This window comes from Euleptes europaea, chromosome 11 (assembly GCF_029931775.1).
Source record: "Euleptes europaea isolate rEulEur1 chromosome 11, rEulEur1.hap1, whole genome shotgun sequence".
NCBI classification, from domain to species: domain Eukaryota; kingdom Metazoa; phylum Chordata; class Lepidosauria; order Squamata; family Sphaerodactylidae; genus Euleptes; species Euleptes europaea.
Window position 1 is genome coordinate 52654659 of NC_079322.1, and position 14513 is coordinate 52669171.

The following is a 14513-nucleotide window of genomic DNA, read 5'->3' on the forward strand; positions in this document are numbered from 1 at the left end:
TGCTTACAAAGATTTTGTATTCTTCCTTGGTCACTGGATTGTTGGGAAATCAAAGCATTCTAGGATTTTGGCCTAGAAAGATGCAACTCCATGCTGCTCTAATTAGTACAGTGACTTAATGCGCTCTGTGCATGACAGAACAGAAATCTTTAGGTTTTATTTAGATGTAACAAAAACTACTGCATAACTACTGCACGTTAGATGCAGAAAAAGATTTTGTTCAGAATAATGGTCTGTCCTAAGCAAGCAAATTAAAAAAAAAAGATTTCTGCAAATATATTCAAACTGTAATGAGCAGGTACCAATTAATGGAGCATTGTAATTTCACTTTGTACAGAGCAGGAGAACCCCACAGGGAGGTTCTCCTTCGCCATCATTACTTGCTCTCTTCATTGAGCCTTTCACTATTGCAGTTCAGGATAGTGTAGATATTACATTGATCAAATCCAAAGCGACTGAGGGGGGAAAAAAGTCTGAATGCTCCATCAACCTTAAGTAAACCCAATCAATAGCTATATTAAAGCAACTTCTGAAGCCATTTGCAGACCTATCAGATATACAGTGAATGTGAACAAATTGTTATGGCTAGGGCATATATCTGTCTAGTATCAATTTTTTAATAAACCTCACAGTCTTGTGGGAATTCCTGGGAAAAGAACACCAATAGGAAATTTTGGAAAATGTGTGGGTGGGTGTGGGTGTGTATATAGAGACAGACAGACAGATAGACGGAGAACACTGTGTATTAGAACACCAAGCCACTTTTAAGACTAAGGGTTGGATCCAAACCAATTTTCTGCTGGTGAAAAGGGAGGTCTTTTATGATGACCAAAAAATTCTCTGGTGAGATTGAATGAAAAGCTGGCCAGATCCAACCCAGTGTACAGCCTTTTGTATTTTTTTTAATGTTACAGGTGATTAACTACTTTATGTCAAGTATGCCTATGTCATGCCCTGTTGTTGTCAGTACTGAAGTTTGACTGTACGTTTGAAGCAACACAAATTAAAAATATATATAGAGTTTTATGACATTAGTACACACCTCTTTATCTCTCAGGGTTTCTATGACAGCCTTCAAAGAATTGCATTCTTCAGTTAATTCCTGTACTAAAAAAAACTGTTCTCTTTTCAATGTTTCCGATTCTGAAATATGCCGGGTCTCCATATCCATTATTTCGGCTGCATGTAGTTCTTGCATTTGGTCAATTTTTTCACTGAATTCCCTTATGATTTCTGCAATTTCCTCTGGTGAACACCCATTATGCAGATCAATCTGGATTTCTTCATTTTTGGTATGGAGCTGCAATGTTTGGTTACAGCTATTGACAAGTACTGTTTTGTCAGTTTGACATAATACATTTATTCTGTTGACAGCAGGTTCTTCTTGGGTATACCCTTTCTCCAATCTGTTAGAGCTCTCTTCCTTCTGCACATAAATTGCAAGTTTCTCTTCCACTTGACAAAGTTTTTCCCTCGTTTGCTTTAGTTCTTCCTGAAGACGAATCACACTTGCTTCTTTAACCTACACGTAACAAAAGAACAGGAACTGCAGGTGCCTCAAGTAGCTTTTTAAAAGTAGCATTAATAAATAGCCCAATCATATTAGGATTGTATTAGTAGCATTAATAAATAGCCCAATCACATAGACCATAAAGCTGACTTTTGTGATCTATCTCCCTATCTCCAATTTGGCATGTAGCCCCACCTTGATCTAAATCAATGTGTAAGCTGAAAATTTTGCAGGGCAGATTTGATTGCTTAGAATACAGTGCAAGCTTACGGTGTAAACTATGAGTGAGACAGAGCAGTTTCTCCCAAATGTCCATTCTTCCCATAATTTTAATTTCCCTCTCCAGACTTGCATCTCTATATTGCTGCTAAGCTCTTATGGTTCTTAAAGCTACTCAAACAGCTCATTCATTCCTGAAGAATACCCAGAGATAGATAAGATAGATAAGATAGATAAGATAGATAAGATAGATAAGATAGATAAGATAGATAAGATAGATAAGATAGATAACATAGATAAGATAGATAAGATAGATAGACAATCTTTATTACAGTCAATGACCAGCACAAGTAACCTATAAAAGCACCAGTTTACATAAATATAGAATATCTGTATATCAGAATAAAACATGCTGATTCACTGATTAACATGAATAAAATCACTTCAGTAAAAGGGGAATGCATATAATTAGAGCTGTCACCCCTCATTTCAGGACTGTGGATTGGCGCGGACCCACCTCCACCGTGCATCCATTGCAGCAGCACAAAATCTAGCCACTGAGTATGTTATATCGGAGTTTACATCTTGTAACAGAGTTGGAATGTAGGTACAGGAGGGGAAAAAGTATTTGATCCCCTGCTAAATTTGCCCGTTTGCCCTCTGATGAAGAAATGACCAGTCCATAATTTTAATGGTAGGTTTATTGTAGCTATGAGAGACAGAATAACAACAGGAAAAACCCCAGAAACCCAGAAGACAAAAGTCAGAGATTGATGTGCATTATAATGAGTGAAATAAGTATTTGATCCCCTATCAACCAGCCAGGTTAGGGTTAGGGTTAGGGTTCTGCTGTCGACAGAAGCAATCAATCCATCAGATTCCAAACTAGCCACCATGACCAAGACCAAAGAGCTGTCCAAGGATGTCAGGGACAAGATTGTAGACCTGCACAAGGCTGGACTGGACTACAAGACTATTGCCAAGCAGCTTGGTGAGAAGGTGACAACCCTAACCCTGTCAACCTCCCTCGGTCTGGGGCTCCATGTAAGATCTCATCTCGTGGAGTTGCAATGATCATGAGAACGGTGATGAAGCAGCCCAGAACTACACGGGGGGAACTTGTCAATGATCTCAGGGCAGCTGGGACCATAGTCACCATGAAAACAGTTGGTAACACACTACGCTGTGAAGGACTGAGATCTTGCAGAGCCCGCAAGGTCCCCTTGCTCAAGATAGCACATGTACAGGCCCGTCTGCGGTTTGCCAATGCACATCTGAATGACCCAGAGGAGAACTGGGTGAAAGTGTTGTGGTCAGATGAGACCAAAATCAACTTCTTTGGCATCAACTCAACTCGCCGTGTTTGGAGGAAGAGGAATGCTGCCTACGACCCCAAGAACACCATCCCCACCGTCAAACATGGAGGGGGACATATTATGCTTTGGCGGTGTTTTTCTGCTAAGGGGACAGGACACCTTCACCTCATCGAAGGGACAATGGACGGGACCATGTATCGTCAAATCTTGGGTGAGCACCTCCTTCCTTCAGCCAGGGCATTGAAAATGGGTCGAGGATGGGTATTCCAGCATGACAATGACCCAAAACACACGGCCAAGGCAACAAAGGAGTGGCTCAAGAAGAAGCACATTAAGGTCCTGGAGTGGCCTAGCCAGTCTCCAGACCTTAATCCCATCGAAAATCTGTGGAGGGAGCTGAAGGTTCGAGTAGCTACACATCAGCCTCGAAATCTTACTGACTTGGAGAGGATCTGCAAAGAGGAGTGGGACAAAATACCTCCTGAGATGTGTGCAAACCTGGTGGCCACCTACAAGAAACGTCTGACCTCTGTAATTGCCAACAAGGGTTTTGCCACCAAGTACTAAATCATCTTTTGCAAAGGGATCAAATACTTATTTCACTCATTATAATGCACATCAATCTCTGACTTTTGTCTTCTGGGTTTCTGGGGTTTTTCCTGTTGTTATTCTGTCTCTCACAGCTACAATAAACCTACCATTAAAATTATGGACTGGTCATTTCTTCGTCAGAGGGCAAACGGGCAAATTCAGCAGGGGATCAAATACTTTTTCCCCTCACTGTATGTCCCGTATATCCAGAGAATTTGTGAGCCTGAATATGAGAACTTTCTGAGGCTATGCTGAATAAACCATATGAATGATCCTGATAAGCCATAGTTTTATACGCTATAGTTGAAATTGAACCACAGTTGGCTTTGGCATCTGACAGAGGCAGTACAAAAAACCAGAACCAAACCAGGATTTCGAATAGGGTCTGGATTTGGTTTCTAAAGCACAGTTTGCATGAACAGTGGTTTGTTGTGACATTTAAATTCACAAACCAGTCTGAGTAGCATTGTCCTTTACAGCCACCTGGCTACAGGTATGGCACAGGAAGCAGGAAGAAAACAAACTGGGGTTGATGCTCAAACCAGATCTTACTTATGACTAGCTGCTGTATAGTCTGTGATTTGTTATGATGAGTGTGTGTAGCTAACATCTGTAGGGTCTGAATGAAGACTCCTTCAAAGAATTGATAATGTAACAAAAAAGCTCAGGAAAGTTATATAAATGGTTTCATATGACAATGAGACGTATACGGCAAGATTTAGTTCTTACCATTAACTCCTCTTTCAGTTTCTCCACTTTCTCTCTGCAACTGTTAAGCTCTTCTTTAGCAGCCGCAGACTCGCCTCTGACTTTTTCTAGTTCAAGATCATCACGGAGTAAACGTCGTTCTTTGTTTTCACTCTGTTGTGGGACCTTCTACACACCAATACAAAAGAAATGTTATTCTTCATAACCTAATGTACGGGACAAAAATTTAAGCAGTTCACATGTTGCTGTCTAATAAAACCACCTATCAGAATGTTGCCAAACCGGCATGACTTTGAAGTCTACTAGCATCTTCAGCTTAGAGCATACGTGTTCATAAAAGTGCTGTGGCATACTCAGAATATAGTCTTTGAAGAACCTGGAACATGAATTTCATAGCAAATCCAAAAACCACACCTCTCAGGAAGCATACACTCTCAACACAACTCAGTTTTCTTCACATCTGAGCAGACTGATTAACTACATGAAGATAACTTCTAATTTGGCAAACAGTTTAATTCACTAAAAAATGTTGCCCGCCTTTCCCTCTACCAGGACTAACATCTACTGACGTGGAATAATTTTTATTGAGGAATGTGAGTGGGGAGATTAATCTTTCCCAGAAAAATCACCTCTTCTCCCCAAGGTTTCTTTTAAGCAAAATTAAAGATGAGAGCTCTCCAGTGTCCAGGAAAGCAAGTATAGCATTCACCCTTCCCTGGACTTCAGCGTTGTTTACCTGTCTACCTACCACATACAAACAAAACAATTGCCTCTATCACTAGATGAGGAGTGTAGCATTTGTCATCTCGCTAGTCTGCAGAGCTCCCCATTTGCTCCAGTACAGGGCTGCCAACTCTCAGTTGGGAAACTCCTGGAGATTTTTGGGGAGGAGCCTGGGGAGGGGAGGGACCTCAGAGGGGCATAATTCCGTACAGTCCACCCTGAAAAGCAGTCATTTTCTCCAGTCAGTTGTAATTCCAACAGATCTCCAGGCTCGACCTTTTGGAGACAGGACCGGTGCATAACTTTGCTGACTGGCTATTGTCCCTGTTAGTTACACATCTGTTCACTCCCCTCTCTTCTCAGTCTGACTTCCTTGAATTCTAAGCCTGACATAATGGCCATATCCAAAAATTTCTAAACATTACTGGTAATTATTAAATTTGGACTAATTATTTTTAATTGTATAAACAGTGGGTCTGGAAGGAATTTCAGGAGCGGTGAATAATATGGAAATCCCCCTCCGCCCCAAAGTTACCCCCTTCCAGGGTTCTATAAGTTTTCAGTGGTCTGAGCAGGGTAACTTCCTTCCTCTCTTATTTTCTTTAATTGACATTCAACTGTTCTCAACTTTCCGAGCCTCCTGGAGCATATTCAGTTCTTCTTCTGCAGGGTTCTTTTTTCCTTTTCTTATTTGCAAAGTCATCTGAGGAGTCCTCCAATGAAGTAGAACTCCTAGTTCTTCTATGTGCTGCTTTTGTGATTGGCACAGAATGAAGGAGTGAACAAGGCATTCTTGGTTTAGGTTTTATGAACCAAATGCACATTCTTACTAGGAAGTGCGAACATACCTGCAGAGTTTTTGCTTTCTTGGATATCTTTGTCCTCTCCCTTTTGTGCTTTTCTTCTGCTTCTGCTAGAAGCTGCCGTAGTTCGGTAAGCCTTCCTTCCTTTTCCTTTGCTTCCTTCTGTGCGATTTCCACTTTTGTTTTTTCTAGTTGCAGGTTACTCTGTGCATTCGCCACTTGGCGCTCCATCTCTGTAAGCTTTTCCAGCAGTGCTGATAATCTAAGCTTTGCATCTTCTTCAACAGTGCTGTCTACCTTTTCTGTTAGATTAGTCTGTATAGCTTTCTCAGGGCTACCTGTGTGCATTTCTGAGATGACTCTACTTTGCTCTAGAACTGCGTTCAGCTGGACTTCATTAACAAGTGCTACAGCAGCTTTGTGTGCCAGTGTTTCTTCCAGCTCTACTATCTTCTGTTGAAATGCCTCTGACTCAGCCTGCGCTTGCTCATTTAAGTTTTTAATTTGCTTGTAACACTGTTTTAGCTCCAAATCCTTGTCCTTAAGAGCTGTTTGAAGCTCCCGCAACTTTGTGTCTGTGTTGCTCAAGGAATCCTTACTATTTTCACCCACAAAATTAAATATTTTAGTTTCTTTCTTATTTACAACTTCTGGATTTTCAGGTTTTTCACTGATCTTTATTCCTATTTCAGCCATGCCACTTCTCATTTGTATGTTTTCAAGCTCTTCTCCCATTCTTTTATGTGCTACCCTAAGTGTATCTAGTTCTTCTTTTAACTTTTTTGTTTTTAATTTTGTTTCCTCCAGTTCATTCTTGGCACGGGACACCTCTACATCACTACTTTCCACCTTCTTCAACAGAGCTTCTTTTTCTGCCAAAACTACATCTAGCTGGTGTTTTAAATTATCTGCATCTTCCTGAATCAACGAGAGGTCCAGAGGTTCTTTGTGCTCAATATTTGCCAGCTCCTGCTGCAGCTTTTCAATAACTTCATTCAGCTGTTCTATTTCCTGCTCATTGTTCTGTTTTACACGCTCTTGATCACTCTTCAGGCATTCTATCTGGGCTTCCAATTCCTTTATGTGATCATTTTTTTCCTCAATTACCTAAGTGGTCAAAGAAAGAGTAATAATATTTATTGTTACGGTCAAAGACCAGCACAAATATAAAATAAAATAAATCTTCCACAATAAAAGAATTGTATACAATCATGAGCTAAATACATACCCTGATTAGTTAAAAAGCCTAAGGATAACTATGTATCTGCTATAAATAAATTGTGTGAACCTATATATGTATAATCACTAACCTATGACCTTTCTTGTTAGAGTGATTCTCTTCTTAATAGGCAGGTAACAAAATTTTGCCATTACATAAGCTACTGAAGCCTCCTTATCTTCACGGATGTACTTAATCAGGTCTAACTCTGTAAACCCCGAAAAATAGTTCAGATACTTAAACCGAGTTAGCAGAGGGGAAATAGTACTTGTTCTAGCATCAGAGTACAGTTCACAATGTAGTACTATATAGGGTTGCCAGGTCCCTCTTTACCACTGGCATGAGGTTTTTGGGGTGGAGCCTGAGTAGGGCGGGGTTTGGGGAGGGACTTTAATGCCATAGAGTCCAGTTGCCAAAGCAGCCATTTTCTCCAGGTGAACTGATCTCTATCGGCTGGAGATTAGTTGTAATAGCAGGAGATCTCCAGCTAGTACCTGGAATTTGGCAACCCTAGTACTATATACAAAACTGATTCAACTGCATTGGGTCAAAGAAAGAAAAAAAACATGTAATTATTGAAAAAAGGTAGTCACGTCTTTAATTTATGCCAAAAACTTGTTTTAGCAACTACTCCTTGCATATACGGTACCAACAGTACTAATTTTTTCTTGAAGTAGCATATTTGACAACTCCCAATTAATTTCACCTTCACATAAAATTTGGAAGAACCAAATCCAAAGACTGTTGTGAAAGCTTCCTAGTTTTTTTTTTTTTTTTTACTGGAATATAATTTAATGTATTATAATTTTCCATCTCTCAATGTTCTGAGACTGTCACATTAACTGTGAGGAGTCCAAAGAGACCATTTGCAGGACTGAGCCACCAAAGCCCTTCCCAGGAAATTACATTTAAAGATATACATTTAAAGATATACAATTTAAATAATTTCTACTAATATTAGTTCAACTGATGTTTTCCTCTAATAAACCTATGTCAAAGAATCACTTATTGCAAAAGTATTTAAAGTACTCAAGTACCATCATGTCCTTCACCATTTGTTTGAGAATGAAAGACAGCTTCTCAGAATGCTGGTTGTTTAAACAATGTAACCAAATACACCCCCAGACTACCAGAAATTAATTTTTCTTCACAATCCAGATGTACAACAAAACAAAAGTGTTTTCCAGTTTATTAACCTTCAAATCAGCTGGTAACTCCCTTACTTTCCTGAGGTGGCAGTATTTTGCAGAATACAATAGGTGGACTATACTGAATTAAGAGTAAAGGAAATATGTGGAACCCTGGTGGCTAAGAAGATCCAAGTGATGAAACAACAAAAAGAGCTTCACCAAGCAATAGCTAATGTACCAAATATATGAGATTTTACAGAAATCAGGATGATATAAAGTAATAAGAATATAAAGGTAAAATGGCACAGCAGCTAACTTGTTAGCCATGCAATGAATGGTTCAAAATTTTATCTAAAATAAATCTATGCTGCAAAAGAATGCAGAAGCTAAAAGAAGATTCAGATCCATTTATCAAGATATTTAGAGGAAAACAGGGTAGGCAAAGCAACAAGAAGCTTTAGAAAAAGATTTTTAACACCTGGCAAAGAAGGAAGAGTCTAATTAAAATACTGTTAATGCAACTATAGGACAGCTGAAATATTGCCAGAAATTGGATAACAGGGATGAGTCTATTATAGACTTCAAGAATCAAGATTTCACTGTTGTTGGAGAGATGGAACAGTTACTGGATCAGACCTAATCTGTGACGATTTTGTTTTCTCATCAAAAGGGAACAGAAAGCAATATCCACAATTTAAGAAATTATGAATTGATGAGGAAAAAGATAATAACTAGATGAATCAGAAATGTGAGAACTGCTAGATATTGTACATCTTAATAAAGTAAACAAGTAAAAATAAAGCTTGTTTGTAAATTACAAGATTTATAAGAAATACTAGACAGTTTTTCTTTCAAAAAATATGTAGATATATTGAAAATAGGTTTAATTCTAGTGAATAATATTGCGAGATATTGGGAACATAATGAACAAGTATGATACAGCTGCTAAAACGAGTAGTGGCAATAGTTAGTGATCTTGGGCAGTACATATTCACAAAAGACTCAAAGAATGAAAAGCAACTAAAATGCGTTGTCCAATAACCGGTAAGTAGGGAGAATGAAATCTGGACTCATAATGACACCAGCTGTGTAGCATCTTATTATGAAGGGAAAAAATCCTAGAAATGATATATTATTCGGCAAATTGCATTAGCATTAACTCTATCAATCTCTTCATGGAGACTTTTAATTTACCTTCTACAACGAAAACTCAAAATCGCTTATATTCTATTATAACCAAAATTCTACACACTGTACAAAAATTACAGGCTGCAACGAACACTCTCAACAGAAAGCAACATCCATGAGAATACTACCTTAAGAATTATAAGCCTTTTTTTAGTCACACTGTTCTAAACCTTATATTAACATGTTAAACTGTTCAGCTTTCCTACATCCCAATGAAAATGAAGGCCCCTGAAAAAGATTTCAAAATCATGTACTTTGTTATCTGTTGTAAATTCAAGCTGATGGTGCAGTTTTGAAATTTGTTCATGGAGTTCACTTATTTCCCGTTCCTTTTCCTGTAAGATCTGAACAAATTTTCCCGTAACTGGCTGATGATCCTTTATGGAAGTATCTTCAGGATTCTGGATAGCTAATCCCAATTTTTCCATTTCCTCCTACAGACAAAAAAACAGTGGCACAGAATGTAACTTATACATTTCCTTCTTTAACTCTTGTCCACTCACCAGATGCAAATTTGGGAAACATTTGGAGATACAGGAATATACTTTTTATGATATGGAGGAGGTATTTTTTAAAAGTTGAAGATTTTGCAGGTTAATGTGTTCATTCAGAGGGAGAAAGAAGGAAAGTATAGACCTCCTTGCCAGATAATTACCTTGAATAATTTATTCTCTTGCTCAAGCTCCTGTTGCCGTGTAGTGGCTTCTTTTCGCTGAATTTCTAGTTGCATGTGCAACTGTTGTACTTCTTCGTTTTTGTTTTCTAGTTCCTCACGAAACTGCTCTAACTGTTCTTCAAGATTTATTATCTGTACATCCAAAACAAGTGGCAAATGGATGATTTTTAAAAAAAAGGAAACTAACATTTAAGAAACTTCAAAGGATTCAGCTTTTATTTTCAGATATTGTATCTGAAATGACTGTATTGAGTTTTTAGGTTTGAACAAACAAACAAAAAACCCCTCAAATTTATGTGAACCACAAGGAAGAAATTTAGTGCATAGTAAGTGCTCATGTCTTCAAACAGTGGCTGGATTATACCAATTTGGGGGGAGCAAGTTGGGGTATGTCACAGTCTGTCCTCGTGGCCAGGTAACACTCTGAAAATGAAGGGAATTTCTTTGCGTTTAAAAGACATTCTAAGTGGAGTCTGTTTGGGAAGGAACGTGAAGATTAAGAGGCATCCCTAATGAGAAATTATGAGGCTCAGATTTACCCTGTATGGATAAATAAGAGAGCCTAGTGAAGAAGCCACTCATTTTCCTTAGTTCAGTAAAGGATGGTGGCAGCAGTATAGGATGGTGAAGACAGCTGGTGGGCAGTATAACAGAACGGACCAAGCCTGGTGTGAGAGAACACAAGGCAGTGGCAAGGACCAAAGGCAGCAATGAGGATTGGAGGTGTTCCAAGACAGAGGAGGAGCCAGAAACTGTTGTTCTCCTCCGCAGTACCAGGGAAACTGACTGCCACAAAGCAGCTGCTAATTTGAGGCTCCACTGTGAACACTATTTTAGACAAAAAGCGGCTCATTCAGCCATGCTACAATTTGAGGTCAGGGGCAGAGCCAAATGGCAGAGCAGGTAGATGAGGTAGACTACAGGCCACAAGCCCTGCATGTAGCTAAAGAAAACAAGGACTCTGGCTAATTTTGACAGCTGATGCCCATCAATCACTCAGTTTCATCTGAGAAGATCTGTGGGTGCTTGGCAGCAACTTCTAGCACACAGAGCATTTGCTTCCATTGCCCCATCCATGAAGAGGTCACCATAAATCTGGGTTTAAGGTCTGGGGGTAATCAGAGTAGGTTTTCTTGCTTTGTGGTGGAGAGTTCAGAGAAATCATGTGGTCAAGACCCTCGTATCCATTAGGGAGAAGTGTTTGGCCCATAAATCCAGAAACATCTGTGTGGCTGCCAATTCCTCTTTTTTAAAGAGGCAAAATGGTTTTGAGGATTCCCCTTCAGGTAACCTGTTTGTCCTTGAAGGACCACAGTAAGGTAGGGCCTTTAGACCAGATAGAAAAAGAGTCTATAACTCTCAGCATTACATACAATGTCTTGTCCTTCCAGTCTAGGCTGAGATGACCAGTAGAAGAAAACTGAACTCATACAATAAATCTATATGATTATGCTGATTGATGCGTATGAGGCTTATATAACAGTTTTAAGTACGTGAAGAACTGAAATGGATACTCTACCTCTTTTTCCTTCCTGTCTACAGCTTCTTGTTCCGCCTGTAACTGAGCTTCTAGAGGCAATTCTCCCCTTACTGCATACCCAAACTGCTTCCTTTGCTCCACCTTTAAAGTAAGTATATTAGCTATCACACTTTAATTCTTTCATTATTGCACAAAGCTTTGTTGATTGTAAATTTAAACATAAAACAGTGCATATAAAATACCTTTTGCAAACTGTCTGCACTGATCATTAATGCTTGTTCCAATTCTCTGATTCTGCACTCTAATTTCTCAATTTCTTCATTCCGTTCTTGCACATCTCTCTGAAGTTGCTCCTTAGAGAGCAAAAGCTCACTGCATTTGTCTGTCTTTTCTTTGAGATGATTTGTTAACTGCTCGACCTGGTGACAATAGGCAGGAATTGTATTTGACATCTTTTGAAATGTAGATATTAAGGATGAAGAATGTTCTGCAATAAGACTTGAGAAGATGTTTAGCCAAAAAAGGCCATAAAGTCTTACTGACACTTTAATTGCACGTAAGGAGATACAATAAATACAAATTCACTATAAAAGACGGCCAAGCAGTATAGAAGGAAAAACAAAAGGTATGAGACAACAAGAAGGAAGAATCATCATTCAAAATATTTATCCATTCAAAGTAAAGACAATAATCGAAAGCCAAGAGAGATAAGGAAAATAAGATGGAAGAATCAGAGAGCACGCTGAGAAGAGGAAGAGAGAGAATAAGAGAACTGGCTGTCATTCATATTACCAGAGGATATTCGATTCTGAGACAACCAGAAAAACCTTCCAGAGAAACAGGAGATTGGCCAGACAGGAAAAAAACACAACAAAATACGCCCCTGTTGAACAATTTATGAACAGCTATCAGTTCAAACTGCAAGTACCTACAGAAATGTCCTCCATTCTGTCAAGTAAGATAGTATGTTATTTCACAAACACAGATTAAAACCATGTTAGCTATTCCACACAGATACAATAGTTGGCAAAGAAATTACCAAACATGGAAATCTTTCTATATCAATTACATTTACAAGTGTGCAATTATCTATTACACCCCACGCGCCAATAAAAACAAATAATCTAATACACATATACTTTTAAGTATCTCAAAGTCTGTGTGACTAGTTGCCACATATAACCTTTCAAAAGCTATTTCCTCCCCCTTTCTAACAGTAGTTAATGGATTAGATTCCACAGATCATTCCACAAATGTTGGAACAACACCTTCCCCCCACTACAAGGAAGCTTTTCCAAATGACTGAATCAGGGGAAGGGCTCCTTGTGCCAGATGAAAACGCTGTCACTAGTGGAACATATCTACAAGATCCAGCTCCATATTCCTATGCATTTGCACAGAACCCAAGACAATTTGGTTAATTCTGGAAAAAAATCTACCATTGTTCACTTTAGTGGTATCTTTCCCTGATTTCTATTTTCAGGTAGACTAAACGTTGCTCTCCTGTCTCCACACACAAGGCCCTCAGTAGATGCACATAATCATTACTACTTGCAAAGCACTGGGCTTCACTTTGCCAAGTTGAAGCAAAATACTTCTTGTAGTCACATTAAATTACATAACATTGGTTGAAAAATCTAACTACCTAACTACTAGCATTGCAGCGGAATGATGGTGTGCGGCCTTTATGCTATACAACCCAAAAAGCTTTGATGGAACTATAAGGGTGGAGGAAAAATACAGAGAAGTAGCTAAGGGTGATGATACTGTAATAACATGAGACTTTGAGTACCATCACGTTGATTAGGGAAATGTACTAGGACCACTGCTGTTTAATTTATTCTTAAATTATATAGAACTGGGGGATGAACAGAGAAGCAGCAAAGTTTGTGAATGGCCCCAAATTGTTAGGGATAGTGAACAAAGAGACTGCAAAGAACTCCAAAAAGACCTCTCCAAACTGGGTAAACAAGCAACAAAAAGACAGACAAAATTCAATCTAAGTAAGAGCCAAGTAATACAGTTCTAATTACAAGTATAAACAGATGGGGTCTGAGCTGGCAAGGACAGATCAAGAAAAGGTCCCGGGAGTTATGGTGGACAGCTCAATGATAACGTCCATTAAGTGTGCAGTGGTGGTAAAAAAGGCAAATCCCACGCTACAGGTCACTAGGAAGGGAACTGATAATATAAACTGGCAGTATAAGAATACCTTCATTCCAGTCCTTGAAGAAACTTCATTTGGAATACCAAGTACAGTTCTAGTCACTGCATCTCAAAAGAGACATTAAAGATGGGGAAATATACATATTAAAAAAAAAGGCAACCAAAATGACCATGGGGTTGGAGTGCCTGCCGTAACAGCATATAGGGATTTTTAGGTTAGAGAAAAGGTGATGACGCCTGACACAAGAGCCCTACAAAATTATGTGTGGCACAAGAGAAAACGGATCATGAGAAACGTTTCTCCTTCTCCCATATTGAAGGAGCTCAGGGCCACCTATGAAACTGGCTGGCAACAGATTCAAGACAGACAAAAAGAAGCACAACAGGCAGCTGACTTCCCGAACTGAGTGCTACGAAATGTGATGATTGGGTTAAAGGGATTTTTAAAAGGGCTGGACAGATTTACAGAGGGTAGGTCTATTGTCGGCTACTAGCTGTGACAGCCAAACGGGGCCTCCAGATTTACAGGCAGAATGCCTCCGTCTGTCAGATGGAGGGAAGGAGTCAGCAAGTAAGGACTCTGCTTGTGGGCTTCCTTGAGGAATCTGACTGACCACTGATGGAAACAGGATGCTGAACTAGATGGGACTTCATCCATCATGAATATTCGTAGGTTCTTATGAGCTCTTCAGGCATGTTTAAGGGCTCTCACCATGCCTAGTGAGTATTCTGACTTTTCATTTGAACAGAAGAACCACCACCACTCTAAGTCATATTGCAAATT

At 39.2% G+C, this 14513-nt stretch overlaps 1 protein-coding gene across 1 annotated transcript in view; it reads right to left on the reverse strand.

Moving 5' to 3' along the window:
* Positions 1-14513, reverse strand: part of AKAP9 (A-kinase anchoring protein 9) — a 142780-nt gene that overhangs the window by 24900 nt on the left and 103367 nt on the right. Inside the window, exons 27-33 of the mRNA XM_056857090.1 lie at positions 11806-11982; positions 11603-11704; positions 10063-10215; positions 9662-9841; positions 5916-6977; positions 4366-4512; positions 1043-1522 (exon numbers count right to left, since the gene is read on the reverse strand). Of these exons, the coding sequence (XP_056713068.1) occupies positions 1043-1522; positions 4366-4512; positions 5916-6977; positions 9662-9841; positions 10063-10215; positions 11603-11704; positions 11806-11982 (2301 nt within the window). The remainder of the gene's footprint in view (positions 1-1042; positions 1523-4365; positions 4513-5915; positions 6978-9661; positions 9842-10062; positions 10216-11602; positions 11705-11805; positions 11983-14513) is intronic.